The sequence below is a fragment of the Neovison vison genome, chromosome 12 (assembly GCF_020171115.1).
Source record: "Neovison vison isolate M4711 chromosome 12, ASM_NN_V1, whole genome shotgun sequence".
Lineage (NCBI taxonomy): Eukaryota > Metazoa > Chordata > Mammalia > Carnivora > Mustelidae > Neogale > Neogale vison.
Window position 1 is genome coordinate 9563090 of NC_058102.1, and position 24714 is coordinate 9587803.

General features: G+C 50.4%; 1 protein-coding gene across 1 annotated transcript; it reads right to left on the reverse strand.

Annotated features, from left to right (window-relative positions):
* Positions 1 to 367: 367 nt before the first annotated feature.
* GTPBP1 (GTP binding protein 1) lies at positions 368 to 22949 on the reverse strand. Its single transcript, XM_044226352.1, has 12 exons — positions 22690 to 22949; positions 19435 to 19546; positions 13259 to 13439; positions 12324 to 12672; positions 9183 to 9306; positions 8236 to 8350; positions 6424 to 6568; positions 6111 to 6293; positions 5177 to 5312; positions 4379 to 4557; positions 2879 to 3079; positions 368 to 2031 (listed from the first exon to the last, which is right to left on the reverse strand). The coding sequence occupies exons 1-12, from the start codon at positions 22879 to 22881 to the stop codon at positions 1939 to 1941; spliced, it is 2010 nt and encodes a 669-aa protein (XP_044082287.1). The 5' UTR covers positions 22882 to 22949; the 3' UTR covers positions 368 to 1938.
* Positions 22950 to 24714: the final 1765 nt, after the last annotated feature.

The window sequence follows — 24714 nt, forward strand, 5'->3', positions numbered from 1 at the left end:
CTCCCTGCACAACAGCCCACGGCCCCAGGAAGCAGCTGGGCCGGGTCAGTGGCGCCTCCCACAGGCCGACGCCTTGAGCCTCGCCGCACTCTCTCGCTGAATCCTCGCAACCACCACCACACAGGCATTTTGTTTAACTCTCGCTCCAGATGAGGAACTAGGTTTGGGGAAGACTGGCAACTTGGCCTGTGTCACATGTGCCACAGAGGCCTGTGTTCTGAAGCCATGCAGGCCTAAGAGAAGCTGGGCTCGTCCTGCCCCTGCCCTGCACCGCAGCAGGGAGGGGGCTCTGGGGCAGGCACAGCCAGCGCTCCCGGTGGTGCACCTCCACCTGGAGGGCCTGGGCAGGGAACAGGACACCATCAGCTTGAAACAAACTTTTATTTTTTGTGCTGGTCTGGTCAGTCCACGGCCATGGGTCAGTGGTAACTGGAAATAGTTGGAAGGAGGGGAGGTGAGGGGACCAGCAGTCCAGAAGCAGGAAGAATGGAGAAGGGTTAGGAATGGGAGGGAGGCAAGGCTGAGGAAGGGCCCAGCCAGCTGGGTGTCTGCCCTGGCTAGAAAGAACACATCTCCACCCACCAGTCCACCCTAAACCTAGGGCTTCTGGCCACAGTTCAGGCCAGGCTGGTCTGGGCCCCACAATGTCCTCACTGGCCTGAGTGATCCCCACTCCATCCCACCCCAGGAAGTGAATCTTCCAGAGGTTTTAATGCTCTGCACTGGGCCCGGAAGAACCTTTTTCACTACCCCTACCTGCCCTCTTACACCCCAGATGGGGCTCAGGCCCTTCCCTGTTGTGCTCCTGTAGCAGCCATGATGGGGCAACATGGCAGGGCTGTAGTGGGGAAGGAGGGGTTCCAGTCCTGGCCTGGCTCAGTGGAACACCTCACACACACACACACACACACCCTCCCGTAAGAGGTGCTGGTGAGTGAGACCCAGAGCAAGCCAAACCCAGTCCAGGTCATCAGTGCCCCAAGGCCCAGTAAGATTCCTATCACAGAAAGTTCGAGGACCAGAGCCTCCAGCTCAAAATCAACACAACGGGAGTTGCCCTGGCCTGGCCAGGCAAACACAGGATTGTCTCCATAGGGAAAGGAAAACCACCAGCTGTCTTTGGGTCAGTGGCAAGGGTCAGAGTTAGGGGCAGGGAGGGGTCCTACAATCCAAGTGCCTCTCTCCTCCACACATCTAGAGGCTACAGTTTAAGAGCTTTTGGCATTACCTGTTTGGGGTATGTAAGAGGGGGAAAGGAGAAGAGAGAAAAAGGAGGCCACCACTCTCCATTCTGTTAAAAGCCCTCCAGTCCCAGAAGGAAGGCTCCCTGCTCTGGCAGAACTTATGAAGCCCCCGAGCCCTGAGTCCGGCTTTGTGGAGGGCCCTGGGTGCAGAGGAGTGAGCACAGGGGAGGAGGGTGCTCTTTAGCTCCTGAAAGCCCCTAAAGGTTGTCACAGAGACACACAGACGGATGGACAAATGGGCAGGCAGCCAGCTCCTGGAGGCTGGTGGCCAGCCACAGAGGAAAAAAGGAGAAAGACTGCCAGGGCCCTGACCGGCTGCACTTCCGCACCACCATCCTTCTGCACGCACACACGGGCACACGCGCGCACACACACGCACATACACACACACACACGAGAGAGAGAGATAATAAAAAGAATAAAAACTAAGGGCCCAGATGTACAAAAAATCTGAGTTAAGGAAGAAGGCGGGGAAGAAGGTGGATGATGGTCAGTCCTCTGGAAGTCTGGCCACCTTCCTCAGCTTATAAATTACAACCCCCCTGGAAAATGGGGGTGGGGGCAGGGAATGATGAGGCTCCAGCTGTGGCCTGGGTGGGGGGCGGGTGGTGGTCAGAGCTGCTCTGGCCCATGTGGTGGAACAGTGGCCCGAGTACAAGGATCCCTTGGGTGGTGGGGGTGGGCCAGGGAGATTTCAGCAGCCGCTGGCAGGAGTCACGCAGGCCCCCTGGGACTTCACTTTGTGCCGCTGGCCCCCCCGTCGCCGGCCCCCGCTGCTGGGCTTGGGCTGAAAGGGAGAAAGAAGGAGCTTGAGAAGTAGTGGCCCATTGGGAGCAGGAAAAGGGGTAGGAGAAAAGCAAGCAGGAAGGACGATCCCAGCCTAGCCTGAACAGTCATCTACTTTGTGACTTGGAGCCGGGCACACCCCCTCTGTCAGATGGGAGCCAGCACCCAGCCTGCCTTCCTAGCCAGCGGGGCGCACATGATGATGGGCTGAGACAGAGGCGCTTCAAGAAGCACTAGGACAGCAGGAAGCACCACCTGCCCCTGCGGAGAGGTGGAAAGAGAAAGGCCCAATGTGGGAGAGAGAACAGAAAGGACAGGTCCACACAGGCGTTTCCTTCTCCAAATGGGGGTCAGATAGAGATGACCCTGGAAGGAGCAATATAATATGAGGGGGCAGCAGGACAGAAGCAGGGGACAAAGCTAACAGGAGATGCTGAGTGAGAGCCGCATGAGTACGGGGCCCACGGCCTCCTCTACGCCCACCCAGGAGGACCGTCTGCACCTTTCAGACGACCTTCTGGACCGCCACACACACAACCTAGTCCCACACGGAGACTACGCACTCACTATTGCTTCATTATCAAATGCTAATCTCGACCGACTAAATCAGCTTTATGCAGGCCATACCTCAAAGGTCAGAAAATACTGCCCTAAGAGACAAACAGTGCTCACTTGGCACTTAAGTGCTGAGAGTCGGGGGAGACACCTTCTATGCTCTGCAGACGTAGGAGCGAGACCCAGGCTGCCTGAAGCTGTCCTGTCACCTCCACCAACCAGAGTATCAGTCATCCTCCCACTCCCACCCCCAGGTGGTCAGGGGACCAGCCCAGCCCGAGCCACACACTCACCTGTGGCTGGAGACTGCTGGACACAGCCGGCTGCACAGTCCCCAGAGAGCAAGCTTCATCTCCAGATGGGGGCGCCCCTCCTGCTGGCCCTCCAGAGGGACCTCCGTCTTCTCGTTTCGTTAAGGGACCCTTTTTTGTTGACTGCATTTTAATTTGCTGGGGCTTTGAATTCATCGGGGAGTTGTTGGTGGTCTGGAGGAGCTGCGGGAGGCGAGGAGTTAAGGATGAGGCCGGAGCTACAGGCGGTGGCATCGGCTCGGATGCCCAGGCCCCAGGCCCCGGCCCCCAGGGACTTCCCACTCCCTGGCCCCGCTGGTCCTGAGCAAGGTGGATGGCAAGGGGGCCATGACAGGGGTGGTGGGCTAGAGAGATGTCTTCATCCCCATTCAGTGTCCCAGGGCAGCCCCTTGCCCCGCTGAAGTCTCACCTGCCTCAGCCTAGTCTCACCCCGCTCCGTCCTAGGGCCTGCCCCAGCTGCTCTGCCCACTGACAGCCTGTGCATCTTGGCCATCCCCGACCTGGCCAAGCTCCTAGGTTCGAGTGGCCCGCCCAGAGCCTTGGAAGGACCTTGAGGCTTCCCTGCTAAGCTGGCTGAAACTCCTCAGAGCACCAACTGCATCTCTCCCACTGCGCCGATAACAAGAGTCTGGGGCAATTTTAACTTCAGGCCTCCCAAAGAGACCAAGTGAATGTTCAGCATCTAGAAACATTTAGAGTGTGGCTATCAGGGATCCTAACAGCTACCACCCAGGAGGGACTGATTTAGCGCCTTCCCTTGTGGCCCAGGTTCAATCTCAAAGCAGGAGGGGGGACTGCCATACCCCCAAGGGCACTACAGCACGTGCCGGAAGCTTCTGCCGCTCTCAGTCAGTCCCAGAAGCAAGTGGCCTTCAGGGACATGATCAGGTCTGCACGGAAGGGCCTGAGGAAGACTGTTCTGGTCACCCTAAGGCTGATCCCAAGATTCCACATAGACTGTGTGGAGTAAGAGTCAAATCACTCTGTCAAGTGCCCCTACCCAAAGCCACGATGAAGTCTGCAGAGGGCATGAAGTGGGCTCCAGGACACACAAACAGCTCAAGCCCCAAGGGAACTCATGCCTAGGCCACCCTGCTGTCCAACAATTCACTCTGACCTGACCCAGTGCTGTAAGGGTAGCACCCCAGCCAGGCCACTGGAGCCTGCACCTGGGGCATCTCAGAGGCCGATCTCAGCCACGTCCAGATACCACTGTTTCCTATGAGGGCAGACAGGCCTCAACCCCACCTGCTCTCCTCCAGGGTCACCACCAAAGCCCAGGGAGACCTCTCAGGGGGAAGAGAGAAAAGGGCACTGAGGCCACACTTCAGCCCTGTTCCAGCTCTCCTCAGGCAGGAACTAGCACTTCTGTCCCTGGCAGTTAGGGGGACTTTGTAGGGCTTCCCCTGTTGCACTCACAGTCTGCAACTGGCGTGGCCTAGTGCTTCCTGGGGCTGGGCGAGGAGGACTGCCTGGCCATACCTTGGTGATGGTGCCCACGGCCTTGGTGCGGCCTTCTCGAAACACCAGCCGCTGGTCTATGTGCAGGTACTCAGGGGTCTTAATGAAGCGGAAGTGCACAGTGGCCTTGTCCCCGGTGCGTAGACAGTCCTTGTCCATGCTCAGAATGGTGGCCGTCTGCCTGATGCTCCCACAGTGCACTGCCAAGACAGCCAGGGGGTCACCACAGAGCTGATAGAGCCAGGGGGTCACAATAGAGGTCACTGAGCTCCCCAGTGGCCTCTGGGCAGGAGATACAGGAGTGAGAATATAGAATATGCTGGAGCTGTGGTCCGCTAAAGTAAAGGCTTCAGGGGGCCACGTGTGGCCAAGTGAGCTGGAGGTCCGCTCTCAGGTCTGATCCTGCCATACACACCCAGTTAGCCCCTGTCCCTGGACCCACGGTCCTGGTTCAGGAATACAGGGCACTCTGTTCACATGTGTGCCTTCTCTAGACTGTCGGCTTCTTGACGGCAGATCCCCTGCACAGCACTGTGTCCCCAGCATCTTAGCAATACCACATGGAACACAGCAGTATTTTGGAGATGTTTGCTGAAGGAATGAAAGTGAGGTTCTGGGGGCAAGACTGGGTCTCCAGAGCCTGGCAAAGCCGGCACTTGGTTAATGTCTGCAGAACTGAATAAACACGGCAGCTTACGGGCAGGAGAGGGAGACCTGACTCTCGGCTGCAGCTGAAAGCTCGGGGTTTGGGTAGCTGCAGTACTTTGCTGGGAGAGCTAGAGCAGAGGGCCTCTGCTGGCAGTGCCCTTAGACACCTACCCATGGCCTGGTAGCGTGGGCTAATCGTGGTGGGGTGGTGGAGGACAAGGATCTCGGCCTCAAACTCCCAGGATGCTTGGGGATTCAAGCGTGGGGAAACCATCACCATGCCCTTGCGGATGGACGAGCGCTTGATCTGAAAGAAAGAGGGAATGCCAGACCTCAGGGGCAAATAAAACGCCCAGGGCTTCTCTCCTCTGGTCCCAGAGGACCAGGAGTTCTTTCTGGGAATGGAGACCACCCCAACTCAGCCTTGACCTCCTACTGCACTAGATCACAGGCCTTCTAGGGTGGATAATGCAGGGCCGACCTGAGTTCTGAGTGGGAAGCCTAAACACTGCTACTGAGGATCAGGAAAGGCTTTGGGCAGGAGCTGGCACTTCAGCCAGGTTTTGAAGGATGGGTAAGAATTAAGTAGTGGTGAGAGGGCAGAGGTTGGCAAGCGTTCAAGTGGAAGGGACAGGGCGAGCATGATGTGACTGTTGGAGAGGATAAGGAAAGTCCCACCCTGCTGGTTAATGTGGTTGGCAGGGAGGTAGGTGACCCTAGAGCTAAAACTTACCCCAATTCCCGAGGGACAGAGGACTGACTGGGAGGAGGACTTGGCATGGACTCCAAGGACCCTACCTAGAGGGACCATGTACACAGGAGGGTGGTGTCTTTCTGATCTTACCACTGGGCTTGGAGCACCTATCTCAGGCACTAGGAGAAGGAAAAGTTTAGAAGGCAGGCAGGCCTGGGCTCAAGTCCTGGCTCTAGAACTTACTAGCTGTGTGTTCCTGGGCAAGTGACTTGGACTCTCTGAGCCTGAGTTTTCTGACCTATAAAAGTGAGGTCAGTAATCCCCACCATATGGAACAGCCAGGATGACTAGAAATGGCCCAGAGTCAAACGTAAGAATCCGAAGGGAGTTCTTGGTATTCTCGGCACTCACCTTCTTCAGTGCAAAGGAGGCTGTCTGGCCCCCTCGCACCTCCTTAACAGGCATGCGCTTGCGGTGGATTGATTTGACAGCAATGGACAGGAAGTTACCCAGGGGATCTGGGCCAAGCAGCAGTGTGTCATTCAGCTTGATCAGGCCTCTCAATGTTGTCCCCGACACCACTGTCCCCACACCCTGCAGAGAAGGCCAGGGTCCAGTCAATCGATCCCACTTAGGTCCTCCCCACGACCTACTTGCCATGATGTCCCTGCAGGAAGCACCCACGCAGCCTCCTACCCTGTTCAGTCCTCCAGAAGCTACTCACCGGCACAGAGTAGGTGTCGTCGATCTGAAACTCGGCAGGCTCTTCCTCCCGGTAGCTGGTGCGGGGGGAGAGGAGGTTGAGGAACATCTTCAGCAGATCAAGGTTCTCACCTGTAACGTTGGAGATCTGGAATATCGGGCACATCCTAAGTGGAGGGTGAAGAAAGACAAAGGAGCTCAGGTGGCCAGCTCTTGTGTGACAGGGTGGGAGCAGAAGACCTTCTGGAACAGGTGAGGCGGCTAAAGGCCCCACTGCCCCCTCACCAGCCTCCCAGGCCTGGGCTCCACTCCCTGTCCCAGCCTTCCAATTGCTGGCCAGACCACTCTAAGGCCTTCTTCTTTCATTCAGTTTTATCTCTAACATCTGTCCCCTTGTCTCTGTCCCTCTACCACTGCTGGATTTGGGGTTCGTACGGCTGCCTCTTCTTCCTAAAGCACATTCTTTTTTTTTTTTAAATTTTATTGAGAGAGAGAGCGTGCACGCGCATGTGAGGATGTGAGGGGAGGTCAGAGGGAGAAGCAGACTCTCCACAGAGCAGGGAGCCTGATGTGGGACTCGATCCCGGGGCCCCAGGATCACGACCTGAGCTGAAGGCAGTTGCTTAACCAACTGAGCCATCCAGGCGCCCGAAGCATACACATCTTAAAATTCTTAAACTGGCTTAGTTCTGCCTTTCCACTGCAAAGAAGTCAGACAGAATTTCCTCTTCCCAACATTTCTGCAGGTTTATTCCTCTCAAGTTCCTGTCTGTCAGGCAGACCAGAGAACCCTCTCCTCTCCCAAAAGGTAGTACTTTTTTGCTTCCCGTGTTTCTTTATTCTGATCCTGCTGCCTCAACTCCTTCCCTCTTACCCAACTAACAAAACCTCCTGGGCCCATTTCCAAGGCAGATTTTTCCAGGAAACCCTTCTCTGATGGACACTCCTGACTCCTCCCAGATCTAGGGAGCACTTTTTGCATTTCTGTTACACATAATTACATCTGATTTTCCATCAATCATCACAACAGCCTCTATGTCTCCTATCCAAGGTTAATCATACTCTTCAAGATCAGGAATTGTAATACTCCCCATTGCTCCCAGAATAGCACCTGCACAGAACAGGCGCGAGGAATGAATGGAAACGCACCCCCTCTGCTGGCCGCCTGACGGTACTGAAGGCAGCGCCGGGACACTGCCAAAGGCCAAAATGCCAGCCTGCTCCGGGTGCTGCATACCCACCAAGCCGGGAGGCAGATGGCTCCAGAGCTCCCCAAGACTCTGGGAAAAGGAACAAACTTAACAAAGTTCACTATCATCAAGAGAGTATCTCTGACCAAGGAGGTGACCACCTTGAGGACAAGGATTATACCCGAGTCCACTCTGAATCCTCAATGCCTCAAAGACCTTAGTACAGAACATCTAATAAACATGTATGGAACCAAAGGATTCACTAATGAATAAATGCCAAATGCTACTCTGTGATTAGAGAGTTTCTGAGAGACAACAGTATAAAAACTTATAATAACAGTTATAAAAAGGGCTGTGTATGTATCATACGGCAGCCAGCCACAGTGCTAAGTGCTTTATACACATCGTTTCTAACACTTCCGAGGGCCCTGTGGGGAAGGGAATACTGTTCCCACTTCACTCGTAAAGACACTGAAGCCTCAGCCGGAATTCCAATTTCAGCAAGGCCAGCACGTCAGAATCTGGGTTGCCTGATGCAGCTCCTAGGCAACATTGCCAGCATGGGAGAGCTTATACTGAGACCAGAATCTTCTATTCCAACCAATCTCTGCCTGCTCAGCAGTGAGTGCTCCCTACCCCATTACCTCTCAGAGCTGAAGTTGGAGGCCGTAACGATTACATCGTCCTTGCTCTGTACCAACACAGGGATCTTCCGGCAGCCTGGAGACTTCAGCAAGCGCTGTAACAGCTTCAGGGTTTCTTAAAGGTTGAAATGGAACACAATTAGGGGGACACAGCTTTCTCTCTGGCCAGGTTTCCAGGTCAAGACTGGTCCACTCCTTGCTGAGAGAAGCAGGAGACAGACGGACCAGTGTTAAATGCCATGCCTGGAGAAGCAAAAGGAGGATCAAAACTTGGGGTGGGCACATGCTTGCTAGAGGAGAAGGAACACAGATACGGCCTGTCTGGTAAGGTTACGAGTCTGAAATTTGTCATATTTCTCCAGAGTCTCTTAAAGACCCACATCCTGTAAGAAAGCGGGTCCATGGGAAAGGCAATGTTCTTCTCAGAATGCTCTGCTTCCTGGATAAAAAGTCATCTGACAAAGGATCTCTAGGATATTTACACATCTGCAGAAGCCCTTATGAGGCATTCCAAAAGGACACCTCTCCATTTCTCTTCTACTATCTGTAGGAATGAGGGAGAAATATGAGGCTTTTCTGAAACATTTGCTGGTAGAAGGCAATCAGATCCTCTGCCCAAATGCCTCCATATATATCCCTTTCAGATGATAAAAACCAACACCCTGGCCCTGGGACCATCTAAAAAGAGATGCCAGATTAGGAATCTCAAGGATCCTATATTTGGAACCAGAAGGAACAAAGAGCAAGGGATAATTCTAGGGTGCTTAGACCAAGAGCTAAACGAGGGAGGAAGCAGAAAATTCTGGCTTGATGAGAACTCAGACCAAGGTCTGAGCACAAGATAAAAAAGCAGAAGATTTGGGCGGAAGCCCTGGCAGCACCACCAAGGAGCCACAGTGGGTGACAGCCCCAAATGGAGACTGCTACTAGCCGCAGGCTTCACTTACCTTGCAGGATGTTGGCAGGACACATGTCAATCTTGGTGACCACCACAAAGACAGGCACATTGAGTGCCAATGCCAAGCCCAGATGTTCCTTGGTCATCCCCACGATGCCAGCATTGCTGCCCACCTGCCCCAACACAGAAGGAAAGGTCAGGAGAAGGGAGACAAGTTGATGCTGGGTGGGCACAGGGCCTCAGAGAAGGCTGGGTTAAGAGAGAGCTCTCATCTGAGGCCCATCTGAGGCCTCCATCAGAACAGGACACATGGAGCAGAAGTCTTAGGCCAGAAACAAAAGAGCTGTTGATGAAAGTGTGGCTGGGCACAGATGGCTTTAACCTCTGATTTAATGATGTGGCCTGTCAAAACCTGAAAAGACTTGGAAGCAATAAAAAAAAGACAAACCCAGACAGTCCAGGGAAACAACTGTCTAGCGTCATCAAGGCAGATTCAGTCTAACGCCACTGGCCCCCAGTTTCCCCATCTGTAAAATGGAGGGATAATAACATCCCCTTTAGAGGGCCTCCTGAGGTTTAAGTGTCATAACGTAGGTCAAAGTTCCTGTGCATGACCAGCGTGATTTAGATATTTAGGCAATGGCAGCTCTCTATTCCCTCCCAGAACAATAAATGTTTTAAAATATCACCATAGGGGCGCCCGGGTGGCTCAGTGGGTTAGCCTCTGCCTTTGGTTCAGGTCATGATCCCAGGGACCTGGGATCGAGCTTCACATCGGGCTCTCTGCTCAGCAGGGAGCCTGCTTCCCCCTCTCTCTCTGCCTGCCTCTCTGACTACTTGTGATCTCTGTCTGTCAAAGAAATAAATAAAATCTTAAAAAAAAAAAGATAAAATATCACCATAAAGGTTGGCTAAATAAACGAGGGCATGGGTGTAAGTATGCCATACAAAATGTACAAAATGTGCCATACAAAATATACAGACAAAAAAGAGGAAACACTTATCTACTCACATGGGATAATCCCTAAGGTATGTTTTTAAAAGAGGAAAAAAAGCAAGGTGTATAGCATGCTACCATTAAAAGGGTGTAGAATGGATCACTGTTTGAAAAAAGCGGCTGTGAAGAGCTGGAAGACATTTGGGGAACATCTGAGATCATGTAAACACTTACAGCCTAGATATTAACGAACTCTCGGTCATCTTCCCGGCCGCCGTAACAGCAGGAGATAGTTCTTATTTTTGGAGCTGTGTGCTGAAGGATTTGGGGGTCAAGAATCACAACTCCTATAATCTATTTTCAAATGATTCAGCCAAAACAAAACAAAAATAAACATACGCATCCGAGACATAGAAAGATGAACAAAGCAAACGTTAGTGATTGCTGAATCTGAGTGGTGGGTCTATGGGATTTATCATATTATTCTTTCAACTTTTCTGATGGTTTTGAAGCTGGATGGAGAGAATATATCCTCATTTGCTGGTACGATTACAAAATCTCTTGAGGAATACCTAAGAAACTGGAAATACTGGTTGCCCTGAGAGGAAACTGGACAAGGGAGGAAGGGAAACTTTTCACTATAAGCCCTTTGGCATCTTTTTGTTTTGTAGCACATGAATACCACATGTACCACATGAATGAATGTTACAAAAACAAAATTAAAGTTGCCATGACATATTTACATAGTATTTAATACATTCCAGAAGGTTTTCAAGTGATGTTCTCACTTGATCCCAGGTCACAGGTGAGCTGCTATCCCTCCAACGCCAACGTCCCTTGCATATTCCCTTCTGCCGACACCAAGATACCTTCTCTCTCTGCCTTCTAATTCTTCTCGCTTCTTCCAAACACCTTTCCTATCCAACCCAGACTTGCTTTTGCTCTTCCCAACTGGGATAAAAGAAGTCTCTATCACTCAGTTGTCTATATATTTTAAAGCTTTTTTTCCTGCTCTGGAAATTGATTGTCATGAGGCAATAATAATTTCAGTGTTTTCTACAGAAAATGTTTAATATTTGGATTACTGCCTAAAAGTCAGATAATACAGAACATTTCATCTAGGGTGAAAGTATTTCCTTTCATTGGCTTTGTTCTCCATAGCTCAGTTGGAAAAATGCTCATTTGAGACTGGCTTCTGAACCTTTCTTAATACAAACTCGACAACTGCCCCCAGTGCACCCTACGGCTCCTCCTCTGAAATCCCTTCTCATAGAACCGCTTTCCTTAGCCAAGCTGGTGGCGGCCCCTCGAAATGCTCAAGGATATGGGAGATGAAATCGTGCTGAGATCCCAGCAACCTTGCGCAGAGCGCTGACAAGAGCGTTCGCACATATGCTCGGCCTCCTTACTCTCCAGTCTGGGGAGAATTTGCCTGAGAAGCCGTGTTTGTGGGGCAACTTGATCAACTCCGCTCTCAACAGATGCCCGTGTTTACTACACTTATTAATACAGGCAGCTGGAGGAACTGGGAAATGGGGAAAGGCTTGGAGAAGGACTTGCCAAAGGAAAACTTGCTCACTTGTGCTCCCTGTGAAAGCTGTGAAGCTGCGTGCAAGGCTGTGGACCCCCTAAACTCCCACTCTCTGTCCACAGAAGATGAGTGGGACCCGAAGGGAAGCTCTGCGGCATGATCCAACACGGAAGCCTCCGCTCCCTCCCCTTCTCAGGTGAACTACAGGATGAGCTGCTGGAAAATCTTACTAGACTCAACTGCTGTATCTCCAGGCCCAACACGGTGCCAGGCACTCAGCAGCCTCTCCACAAGTACCCTGGACTGGCTTTCACTCCTCCCAGGCTTCGAAAGAGGCCACCTCCCCGGCCCCTCTTGACTGCGTTCTGTGCTCTCCCCCATTTCTTCCAAGGCCTCCCCTTCTCTGGGCAGTGCCACCTGGTGTCACCTCCACAGAGCAGCCTAACCCCAGGAGAAACGTTTCTGAAGGTAGTAAGCCAGCCCCACGAGAAACCCTCCTCTGTGCCTCTCTGGAAAATGAAAGAGGACTGCAAATGGCACCAGGAAGAGAGATCAAGGTACAGCCCTTGAGAAGGCCATAGCGCTCAGAGGCTGGGCAACCCTACAAAATGTCAAAGCCCCAAACCAAGAGGCCTCCATCGCAGCACAATTTCTAACACTTGCGCATAAGCACCCCAAACAGCCCACGGAGCCTCCCCTTGTCAGGAGCGCCTCACGCTTACCATGAGCATGCAGAAGTCGGGCAGATGACCTGTCATGCCGAAGACCGTGGTCTTCAGGTATTTCTCATGGCCAGCCAAGTCGATGAAGGTAATCACCTTAGTGGACTTCTCACAAATCTTTGTCCATTCCAGGCTGCCACCGTGGCTGTCGGGCTTGTTCACCACGTTGCCTTCACTGTCAAAGCCCAGAATGTCGTTGCCCACGCTGCTGGTGCGACCGGATTCAATCTCGTGTTTGTGGCGGAAGAGCTTCTGGCGGGCAAAGCCTCGGCCATTGTCCAGCTCCCCGTGTGTCAGGACCCCCAGAAGTGTGCTTTTGCCAGCATCCACGTTGCCTACTACTGCTACCCTGCATGTACATGAACCCAAACAGCCTTGTGAGAGTCAGCAGTGGAGCAAAAATGAACCCAAGTAACTGGATTTCTAAGGACAGACTTGCCCCTGAGCCCCTCCAGCTCCCGCTCCTCCCATTCATGGCTAAGCGCGTTGGGGATGGCCCTAGAAGGACACCCAGAGCAGAAAGAATTATTCAGGAGGAACTAGGCTCCTGTCCCAATGCCTTTCTCTCTAAACTTCCTCAAGCCTCTTCAAAGCTGCCAGAAAAGAGCCCAGGAACCAAGAGAGGAACAGAATGCTCTCCTCCAAGACACTGGTTTTTAGTCTTACAGGCTAACAGGTAAGAAAACGCAGCCCACATAACGGCCACAAATGTACAGCTAGCCTCCCACTCTTACCAAATGGAAATATTTACGGATGGGCAAGTACGGAAATAGCAAATGGGATGATCACGTCTCTGGATACTCCTTCCATGCCTCAGAAGGGGAAGGAGTGAAGCTGGTATGCCAGGCGCCGAAGGCTCCGGCACCATTCTCTCGAAGCCCTAGATCAAAGGTCAGGCTGCAGAGAACCCCTGAACTGTTCTGAGGCCTCCTCACCTGACCTCCAGGAAGTCATTGTCTCCTACTCGTTTCCGGACCAGGTAATCACGCACACGGCCCCCAGCCTCTTGACGTTCCCGCAGGAGGATGACATCAGCCTCTATCTGCTCCGCCATGCTCTTCACCGTGGCGTAGGAGGCCTCCATGTCGGCTTCACTGAGCCCATACTCAGTCCCATCTGGTGACAAGAGCCCAGACATCAGCCTGCCAACAAGCCAGCCAGTCAACCACCCCTACCAAAGGCTCCACCCCAGGCACTGGAGAAGAACATGGCTCTCTCTACCAGACACTTCAAAAACTTGGGCATACATGGAGTTAATAAATAATCGTGCCATGGGCTTCCCTTTCAAGCAGGGTGTTCATTAAACAGTAATCACCAAGACTCTCTGAGGTTTTATGCCAAGCCTCATGCTGGGTACTGGGAATACAGGTGCCCTTGGTGAGCTCCCAGCCCAGCAGGAGAGACAGAAAATTAATTAACTGTAATACAGCTTAAGTGCTTTACTATAGAACTGTACAAAAAGAATGTAAAGTGTGAGCAACTGGCATTGCCTGGGGAAGCCAAGGACAGCTTTGCAGGGTGCGGACTCCAAGCCGGGTCTCTAAGTATGGAAAACGAACCTACAGAGAGAGGAGTAAGAACATCCTAGGCAGAGGAACGAAGCATGGAGCGTGGCAGATCACGGCACATTCAGGGACCAGTAAGCAGCTCGGTATGTTGGGGAGCAGGATGTCAAGTGGTGAGAGACCACACAAGAGGTGGGAGCTGTTAAGCAGAGACGTCAGAGAGCAGCAAAACACAGTATGTACCAGGCAGTGGGAAGCCTTGGGGGTTTAGGCAGGGGAGTAACATGACCAGATTGCGGTGGGTTAGAAAGATGTCTGGAGCAGCAATATAAAGTGTGCACTGGCAAGCGAGAGACCAGAAAGGGGGAGCCCAGTTAGGAAATAATACTAATAATCCAGGTAAGAGATCATGAGGACAGGATTCAAAGAAAAACGGGGAGAGAATTTAAGAATGATTTTAGTTAGGGACAGATTTTTTAAATGAGGTAGCTCAGGTGACATAACCGGCAAGCGGCTGAAAAAAATAAGTCTGAGCTCAGGATGAGGAAGGGCGTCCAAAGGAAAGTCAATGGACCCAGCACTCACTCGAGTGCTTACTGTAAGGCAATCCCGGCAAGGTGCCTTCCACATGGTGTCATTCAATTTCCACAACCGCTCCCTCAGCTTTTCCTCCAGGCTCAGGCTCTGGGTCTCACAGAGCACCTCCACTGCTTCCCTAGGCTGACCCCCGCAGCATGACCCCAACCTCTCTTCTCTTATACGGTCTCCCGAACACCTTGCAGTACCTTTTCTTACCTTCTCTTCCCTCCCTCCATGCCTCCCCTTATAAATGAGCTCGTTCTTAAGTTCTTAAACCACGAAAAGGAAACCCACCCCCTTTTCCCTTGCCCCTGCTGACTAAGCTACCATCTCCCCAGTTCCTCCTCTTCCCACCAAGCATCTCAAAAAAGTGATTGCACCTGCTGACTATTATTTCTGATGACTGCAGAAGAAACTGGTTTTCAAGACATCAACGGACTTCAACCACTCATCTAACGTCCTTTTCTTGACCCCTCCAGCATTTGACACTGCTGGCTATCCTACCACCTTTGCTTCTTGAAGCACTTCCCTCCCACTCTGCTTGCCTATTGCCTGAACTCTCCTGATTCACCTCTCTACCCTCTGCTTCCTTCTCGGTTTCCTCTGGCTGCTCTTCCTGCTCCTATCCCCTAAATGCCAGTCTTTTCTAGCAATTAGTCAGTGGCCCTTTTCTCTAGCCTCTAAACATTTCCCTTGGGCACATCATTCTACGGTTCAAACTGTAGTTTTGCAAACCACAGAAACAGTCATTTCTAGCACTGTTTTCTTTGCAGAGCTCCAGACTGAATTTCCAGTTGCCTGGATGGTAACTCTTCGAAGCCTGGCATCTAAACTCAACCACTCCACCCCCCCTTTCAAACAACAGCACAAAAACTAACAGCCCTAACAAAGCATTTGAGACACCCCCACCCCCCGCAATCCTAAGTAGTAAGCACTACTGTTCCCATTTAGCAGTGGGATAAACAGAACCCACAGAGGTCTCAGGGTTGGTAAAGAGCCAAGGGGCTGTGCGAGCTCCTGGGTCTTCTGATTCCAAACCTAGAGCCTTCTCCTCTGGCAAGGATTCCTCCTTGTGCCCGACTAGTTCCTCCCTTGCCTTCCTTCCTTCTGATGACACCACCACCCTCCCGGTCACCCAAGCTCAATGCTCATCCCTCCAGTCCTGCTGATTCTAGCTTTAGGCCTCGCCCTTCCGTCCTTGTCCTTGCTCTCTTGTTGCCAATCCAGTGCCACCAGCCTGATTCAGGGTCTGTTCTACCTCATCCCTGCCAAACCCCTAGCTTCTCCTAGAACACCTGGGCTCTGTTCCCTGCAGCCCAACCTCCATACACACAAGCTTAAGCTCCTAATCCAGGCACAATTCTGATGTTCTCACTTCTAACTCAAAGCTCTGGAATGGCTCCCCCAGCCCAGCAGCATCTGGTTCCAATTCCTTAAAGGAATCCCACACCCCCTCCTCAGTTTTGTCCCAGTGTAAGTGGCCCAGTCGCCACCCCCCATGTTCCCTGTACTTCTTCAGCTTTACACCTTTACCTAGGTATTTGCCATCCTAGAAAGCCCCACAGTGCGCCACATCCCACCCCTTGTGGAGCAGTGTTTTGGATGCATCTACTCCCCTACTATACACAGGCATCCTGAGGACAGGGTGTATCTCAAACATTCCCCGGATGCCCCATGAGGGTGCTTCTCCTCCATCAGGACCTCTAATGTTTGCAAAATGCAAAACAAATGAACAAAGAGGGAGCAGTTGGGCTGAGGAGTTTCCAAATACATGGCCAACTGAGTCTGGAAATCTTCTGGTTAGAGAAGGGCTTGTGGCAAGTGTTCCTAAGAGGAAGTCTGCTAACCCTACCATTGTGGCCAGACCCCCAAGTTCTATCCAACCTTTCCTGTTTCTGGTAAAACAAAATGCTTTCAGGTCCTGTTCCATGCCAGGGGGCAATCATGAGTGTTGCCCTGTCTATCTAGAGTTCCCGGAAAATGCTCCCAGTCACATTACCCTTCTCCAGGACGCACTGCATTCCTCACTCTGGAGGAGTGGAGACAAAGGTCAAGGAGAAAAGCTGCCGAGGTCCAATTACCTAACACCACATATTCAGGTCTGAACCTAATCAGATCTCTGTCCTGCCATCTGACTTACCTTTTCTGTACGTACTCTCCTGCTCAACATGCGTTTAGGACAGAAGTCTTCACTCCTTGACATAGTATTCAAAAACCATCAAGATCTGGGCCCTGCAACCTGTCCAGCCTTCACCCTCCTGATACTCCCAACCTCACACTCTATATTCCCACTTTACAGAATCACTTTTGGGGGCGCCTGGGTGGCTCAGTCGGATAAGCATCCAACTCTTGACCTCAGCTCAGGTCATGATCTCAGGGGGGTGAGAGACCCTGTTGGCCTCCGCACTCAGCAGGGAGTCTTCTTGAGATTCTCTCCCTCTGCCCCTCCCCCAACCCACTCCCCTACGAGCTAAGATACATTTTTAAGAGAATCACTTTTGGCTCACCAAATAGTCCACAATCACCAATGCCTCTGTGTTGTGCATGTGACTTTCTCTGCTCACTTACTACTGCTTCCATTTACCTAGAAAACTCCTATTCACCCTTTAGTACCAATTCAAGGAGCACCTCTTCTTTGAAGCCCTTCCTGACTCCCCCAGAAAGACTTAACACTCCTCCTATGCTCCCTGAACTTTTAATATAGTAGCTGGCTCTTGTAAGCTATGACTTAATATGAAAAATGAACAAAGTGGTTCTTGAAAGAAGTCTCATGGTAAATCAACTATAACTTGGAATCCTTAAAAAATGATTACTGCAATTACTAATGCTAGGTAACATTTATATAATGCTTACTGTATGTCAAGTATTAACCTTCACCATGACACCATGGGATAGATTCTATTATTAACCCCATTTTAAGACAAGGAAAAGAGCCAACAGGCAAATGCAGACCTACCAGGCTCCAGACCCTGAACTATCAGGTCAGGCTGCCACCTTTTAAAATTAGGAATGTATACTTAAAGAGCACATTACTCTGCTTAGAACTTTTTAACACCTAACTTATCCATACAAAATCTCTCTGAGGTAGGGTAAGGAAGTATGTCATTATCCCCATTTTACAGATGAAGGATGGGATAAACAGAGGTGAAGCACCAAGCACACACAGGAAGTCAGTAATGAAGCTGACCCCTGGGGGCCTCACACCTGGTATAGTCTTCTGATGTTCAACTTGTTTAACTAGTTATGATGGCCTTCTCCCTCTAAAGAATTCCAGCAGGAAGGAGTCACTGTGAATGTAACAGCGTCCAATTGGTAGATGCAAAGATAACACTTGGGTGTGCAGATGCGACAATGAGCATCTCACATTTTCTTATGCTTTGCCATCTGATGGTTAATTAGTTGTGAGTTGCCAAGGCATGGTAAAATTCACTGAGTCCACATTAAAGAATAAGGGGGAAAGGATGGCATCTTAAGAATTTAGATCATCAAAGAACAGTCCCAACACTTGTCAAAATCGATCTAGATGAGGTTTCTTCAATGCTACAAGCATGGCGCGTGCCTTGGAGTGGTTCATCCTGTTACAGTAGGCCAGATGTGCACCTAAACAAAAGCTTTCAAAAAGCTACCAACAATGCCCTAGCCACCAAACAAAACAGCTTTTTCTGAACTTGACTCTCCTTAATGTCTTTAGCACTTGACAATGCTGACCAGTTTCCTCCCTTTCTTGACAGGCAACTTCTCAGTTTGCCTATCCCTCTGACCATGCTTTCTTTAAAGTGATAAGCCCTGAAACGGGAAGGTGGCAGCAAGGATGGAATGGAAGGGATAGATAAGAGAGACATTTCAAAGGACGGCACAGCAGTATGTGGAGAGCAAAACTTTCTTCCATGTGTCAGTCTTGAAGCATTTCCAAATATTATTTTCTACTGAAGTTATCTATTTATATGCCATCTCTCTGGGACAGAGACCTGATTATAAGTATCCAAAAGTACTCTGCAACAGTATCAAGCCCTTAGAAGATACTTAATAGATATCTGTCAAATAGTTAAAGAATGATTTTGAGATTTCTCCATCTTTGACTAACAGGAATTACTACCTGCCTTTACAAAGCCTACATTCAGCAAAGAACTGTTCCTTTAATGATCCATCAAGGCCCACCAAGGCTTCCTGCAAAGATGACAGAGACAAGTTCTGGTACGAGCTAAATCTCTAATTGTTAGTAAGCCCAGCTGCCATTTCAGCAAAGATAATGTCATAATGAAGCAAGGGTAAGTGGGCCTTGTATCGAGGTTATAAACTAGAAACAACCCCCCCAAAACTCCCAAAGCCCCCAAAAACAAAAGTCCAAGATATAATCTGCAATGAGGACAGTCTTTCTCTAAACTTGTGGGCCCCATTACAATGGAATAAGCAGGCGGGAGGACATTAATCAGCCCCTTCCAGAACATTAACAAGGCTACATGTCTGACAGGATCTCAAAGAGAGAAAAAGAGGACTTCTGTTATCACAACTATACACACTGAATGGTCACTGTGGTTTAGGCAAGGTAGCCTTGCAGAAGAGAGGAATTCTGGGTGTCCCTTTCTTCAGATGTCAAGAAGAATCACACAGGTTCTCTGCAAAGCAGGCCATTAAGTAGCAATGGGATCTGTAACCTGGGCCTCAGAGGGAAGACCTAGAGCTGCCCAAGGCAGGCTTAACTGTAGATCTAACTATGACTTGTTCTATTACCTGAGATAAGAAGTTTCCTTGCGTTGTACTTTCCCTTTATACAAATTGCGAGTACTGGAGGGAGAAAAGAAGCACCTGTAAAACCGCCCGGAAAGTGCATCTTTGAAGTGAAGCATATTATGACCACTAAGGTGGGAATTAGCATTATCATTTTGTACTTTAATGTCCTCCCAAACAGTTCTGCGGACACTAAAGAATCACTGCGACTGAGACACATGAACAGGAAGTCAATAAAAGAGGGAAAATGTGCTCTAAATAATTTTGTAAAAATAAAGCGTAAGGAAAACTATGCTCACCTGATCCCTGCCCAATGACATATATGGTCTCTCCGCATCCCTCGTCCATCCTCTCCCACATCTGCCGAAGTAGGCTGTCATACTGCTCTGATGTAGGGCTCACTAGAACCAGCTAGAAGAGAAACCAACAGCCTTAAGACCACACTTACTACAAGAGCACCACAGCCAAAGTAGATCAACAGCCTGACCAAAGACCCTGACTGAACCCCATAGCACCCTGACCTAAAATAGCTACACAACCCCCCATGCCCTCTCTGCCTCTCCTGAAATAGACTCTGAGCCTAAGCCTTCCAGGAGTTAAGTTATATGATGGACTAAAATGAGTATGTCTGAACCACAACCCACAGAAAAGAGGGCGTGAGGAGCCTGCTTCCTGCTGCTTAACAGGAGGGGCGGGACCCACAGTGACTGAGAATCTGGACTGTGGGCAGAAACTGATGAACAGTGCTTTACTACCTACATGTCAAAGTCTCCCCCCTGCAGCTTGCAGTTCACAGGACACAGATCTCATGCACTGCCATGCACTCCCCCCAAGGCCAGTGGTTCTCATAGTAACGGGAGAATTCCGTTCCATCTTGCCTTGGCTAACCTGATTATTTAGGAATCAGCAGTTAAAACTGCTGCAAGACTCATCTTCATCAACAAACACCATTACACTGAGATGAGTATTAACACCATCACTTTGCAAATTTCTGCCAGTAACATTAAAATAGGAACTACTTATTTGGGGAAGGCCAATTACCAGGAGGTATGTCAGATTCCATCCTCTGACTACTTGTGTGTGACCTTGGACAAAGAACTCAACCTTTCTGAGTCTCAGTTTTTTAACCTACAAATAGATATTATACTACCTACATCCTAAGTGCACTGTACAGACCAAGTGAGGTAACATGCAAAGCATCTAGTCCACAGCTCAATAAATGGTAATTAGTTTCCTTTATCAAGTCATTCCTAGGAAAACATTCTTGGATGAAACTAGCCACTACAGTCAGCTAATTGTTTCTCCCTTTGAAAGCTCTCAGAACTTTTGGTCTTCCCTGCTGTTACAAGTATATAAACTTAGAGCTTCCAGTCCTTTCCTCAGCAATCAATCTATTCAACACAGCCCTTCTTCCCCTCCACACAGTTTTTCTTTTCAGTATCATCAAAATTTATATATATACACACATATATACATACACACACACACACACACACACACACACACATATATATATATGTAGGTTCTCAACTTTAAAACAGTAAGGAAGACTTCCCCAGACCTGAGATGAAGTAACACTTCCCTATCCCGGGACATTAAATAAGTTGGCCAGGAAATGAAGGTACTACTCTCTTTGCAACTCTGCCTTGAAATTTCCCACTATGTTTTCAGGATTCTCCAGCATCTTGACTATGAGTTGATATCCAACTCATCTGCTTTTGAATCAAGTGCATTTCTTACAATTTCCTGAGCTGACTCACTAGGGCTTATACTTGTAACCTGGGTGCTGCCTGGGTGTTTTGCATCATGTCAAACCACCTCACACATTTCCTCTGATCATCCCTCTCTCTGAGCTTGGCCATTCTCGTTGTGGAAGTAGACACATCAGACAGGAAAACTGTAATAAGGCAGACAGCTGGTTTCTAAGTAGGTAGTTGAGACTAGAGGGAGAGAGAAAAGTTGAAATTTGGCTGCCTAGGTTGCAAGGGAAGTTATCTCCAGTTTGGGTCAAGTTTCATGCTGTTTTGCCACCACAGACTTTGAAAAGTCACAAATGTTTTCAATGTTCAATAAACGTCTTTTTATCGTAACTATCCAACAGTCAGTAGGAGGTGGCATTGGTGTTCTCTCTTCCATAGGCTGCTATTTAATCTGCACAGGGAATTATCAGTTATTGGGCTCACTTCAAACATTTACTGAGTACTATGTATTAGGCACTGTACTAGGTGTCTGTTAGAAAACAAAATTCAATCCAGTACATTTCCAGATCTAAATGGCTTTATTCTAAATTCATGAATCAGGCAGCACCCTACTGAGCAAGGAGAAAGGAGTTCCAAGTAGCTGTACAAAACCCAAAGATTTTATAGGCAGAAAGGGGGTGAGACAAGGTTATCAGGGGAAGAAAAGAAAGGATCCTCTCAGGCACGGTTAGGAAGAGGGTCCTATCAGGCAGATTACCTCACTAGTACTGACCCAGAAATTTCACTCCTGGGAAGAGAATGAAGCTGCAACTAAGTACTGTTTTGTAGCCCAGGGGGCAAATGACCCCATCTTGGACCTGTTGTTATCGCTGCCGTTGTTTTAAACGTCATATACATTTCTCATTTTTACAACACATCTCTACTTTAAAAATGATGCAGCTGGAGAAGCGAGAGGTTAAGAAACTTTCCCAAGGTCACAGAGCCTTTTAAAGTGTTAGGGCAGGAAAGGGAACCCAGCCCTGCCTGACCCTCAAGTTGGCATTCTTTTCTTTAGTGATGTTTAAGCGCCATCAAAACAGCAGTCACATCTTATACTTACTTCTTCATCCTCCCAATGCCAAGCAGAAGCTGAGCCCTTAATTCCTGCCTACCTTCTCACAAGCTCAGAAGCCCCGATTCCAAAGGTCCTTCATTATTCCATTCATACACGATGAGGTCCCACTCCCAGCATGGCGAGGCTATGGGTCCTGCCCATCTTTCAGTTTTGGTTTGGGAAGGAATTCCTCGGACAAGCCTCTCCGCGACTGAGCGACTACTTTCCGTCTCCTACTCCGACACCAGGAAGAGCCCGGCCGCCTTCCTGCTCCCCGTGGGGTGATCGTCCCGCGCCTCCGCTCCCCCTGCCTCGGCCACCTTCCACTCTCGGTTGCCGGGGCCAGTGCAGGGAGACAACCACCCCCTCGGGCTCGGGGGAGTCGGCACTGCTCGGGGACGGCCATCGCGCGGGGCGCTCCGGGCGTCGGGCGCCCCCGTTCCACGTGGCGGAGCCGAGGGGTTGTGGTCTCGGCGGGAGCCGGACGGCGGGAGGCCGGGTAGACGCCGCCGGGAGAGGACCGCGGTGCGCGGGCCTCGGGGGCCGCCCCTCTCCGGGGAGCCCCAGACGCTTCCCGCACCGGCAGGTGGGCGGGCTCGGCTCAGCCCCTCCCGCGTCCACCCGCGCCGTCGCCGTCGTCCCGGAGACCGCTCGGCCCGCCGCCCCGTCCCCTCAGCGCCCGCCGGGTCCCCTCAGCGCCCGCCGGGTCCCCTCAGCGCCCGCCGGGTCCCCTCAGCGCCGGCGCCCGCGCCCGGGCCTACCTTGCTGGTGAGGTCCAGCTCCGGCTCGCCGTTGAGCGCCTCGCCGTCCTCGCTGCAGTCCGAGTCGAAGCCGCCGTGGAGCCGGGCGGCAGCCGCCGCGGCCCTGGCCGCCCCCGGGGAGCTGGGCTCGGGGGCGAACATAGAGGCCGGGACCGGCGACTCCATCGGGGAGCGACTCCGCTCCGCCGCCATCTTTAATAACTTAGGCTAATTCGTAGCCGGCCTCCCCTCCCTCCTCGGCCTATTTGCTTAATCTATGCGCTCGGGGGGGGCCCGCCCCGCCCCTTATCCGATAATTTATGCGAAACTTCTCCAGCCGCGTAGAGGGTGACACGTATCTCTAGCTAAGAAACAATCGACCAGGCCTCCAAGCCACCAATCACTGGAGCCCTTTCAAGTACCTAATGAATAATTAATGAGGCCCAAATCCCAACAACAAATGTCTGAGACGTCACGCGCCTGGTTCGCAGCTCGGGAGGGGCAGCACCGCGTCCACGCTACCTGCCTGGGGCCTTCCAGCCAACGAGACTGGGCAGGGTATGATTGACACAGTAGCCACCCAATGAATGGGGAAGTACACACAACGTTTACCCTCACCTCCCTCTTTTCCATAGGCGGGGCTCAGTTTCCAACTCTTACGGCAAAACAGTCTCCGCGGAGTCCTTTCCGATGATGGACAGGGGCAAGGCCCAATCTCGTCACCGGATGGGTCCCGCGCCTCGGGCCGCGGGCGACCGAGATAGTAAACTGCACAGGGCGCCTCCCTCCTCTCAATTTAGTGACTCCCTCCTGGCTTTCCTGGGTAGATCGAGGTTTGACGATCTGGCAACCTCCAGGCAATTTTAATAGAAGGATCGATGCCTGGAATACTGTAGCAGCCAAAGCGAGGCAATTAATTAAACGCTGACCTTAGGGAGAATCTTCCATTCACTGCCTCTGCGGAGACAGCAATTACAGGGCCAAAAAGAGGCAACCAGCTAAACGCAAGCCAAAAGTGTATCACCACATTTGTGAACTGTGAACCTGAAATCTAGGGTCTCTTAGGGTAGTTTCTTATGATTTTTCCAGCGTATCATCAGTTTGTAAAGTCCCAATCCACAATACCATCAGCACAAGTTTTAGAGTCTTTCCCTAAAAGACCCTAAAAGGGAGGGGTCTTTCCCTTTCAGTCTCTAAAGTCTGAAAAGCTTGATAAAATAAGAGATTAGCCAAAACTCGCATAATGTTGGCCGTGGCCACCAGTCCCAGGCAGCAATCAAGAAAGAGCAGCCATCGAGATAGTAACATAGCCAAGATTAAGGGTTTGGAACACAGGATCAAGGTTCAAAACGGCCTCCGGTTTCAGGGATCCACCTGAAAGAAAAAAACAGGCAACCTCTGTTTTCTTTTGTTTCCAACTACCTATTTTTGGTTTTGTTTTTAACACAATCAAGTCTTATTGCACAAACACAGCTGGGAATATGGGACGAAAAGTCGCTCAACTCCAAAGGTCTTGATAATAGCTCTTCGAATGTGTTTTTGTTTTCTTGGTAAATTGCTCATCACTGTCCTATATATTCCTCGAGGAGTAAGTTTAAAACGTTAAAATCTTGATTTGGCAGAAAAGCCAAATATCATGCCTTAGTAGTCTAGAATAGTTGGTATTTACCATTTTACCAGCTGGCTCTTCCAGAAAGAGCTCAAGTTCAGAATGTGCTGACACCTATTGGTAGACTAAAAAACATGTCCTTCTCACTATAGGGCTTGCCCAGAAAAAAACTCTCAAGAGTAGGTGCTTCTTTTTTTTTTTTTTAAGAGTAGGTGCTTCTTGAACAGAGAAATCTAAAATTACATTTTGGGAAGGGAATTCCCCACCCATTTTTACATCCCCTTTCTGAAGATGGGTTAGAGTTCAGGTTCAAATTCTGGGTCCACTACTTACTAGTTGTGTGATCTGAAACAAGTTAATTAACTCTGAGATTCGGTTGTCTCCTCTAAAAAAAATTTAAAAAAAAAATATATATATACACATATATGAAACAGCGA

Bases quoted from the DNA above. Each gene is read 5' to 3' on its own strand.
- GTPBP1 (XM_044226352.1), bottom strand. From the start codon at position 22,881: ATGGCGGCGGAGCGGAGTCGCTCCCCGATGGAGTCGCCGGTCCCGGCC. The intron at 6,294-6,423 runs GTGAGTAGCTTC...CCTTCTCTGCAG, and splicing joins ACGACACCTACTCTGTGCCG to GGTGTGGGGACAGTGGTGTC. The intron at 2,032-2,878 runs GTGAGTGTGTGG...TCTCCCTTTCAG, and splicing joins CCAGCAGTCTCCAGCCACAG to CCCAAGCCCAGCAGCGGGGG.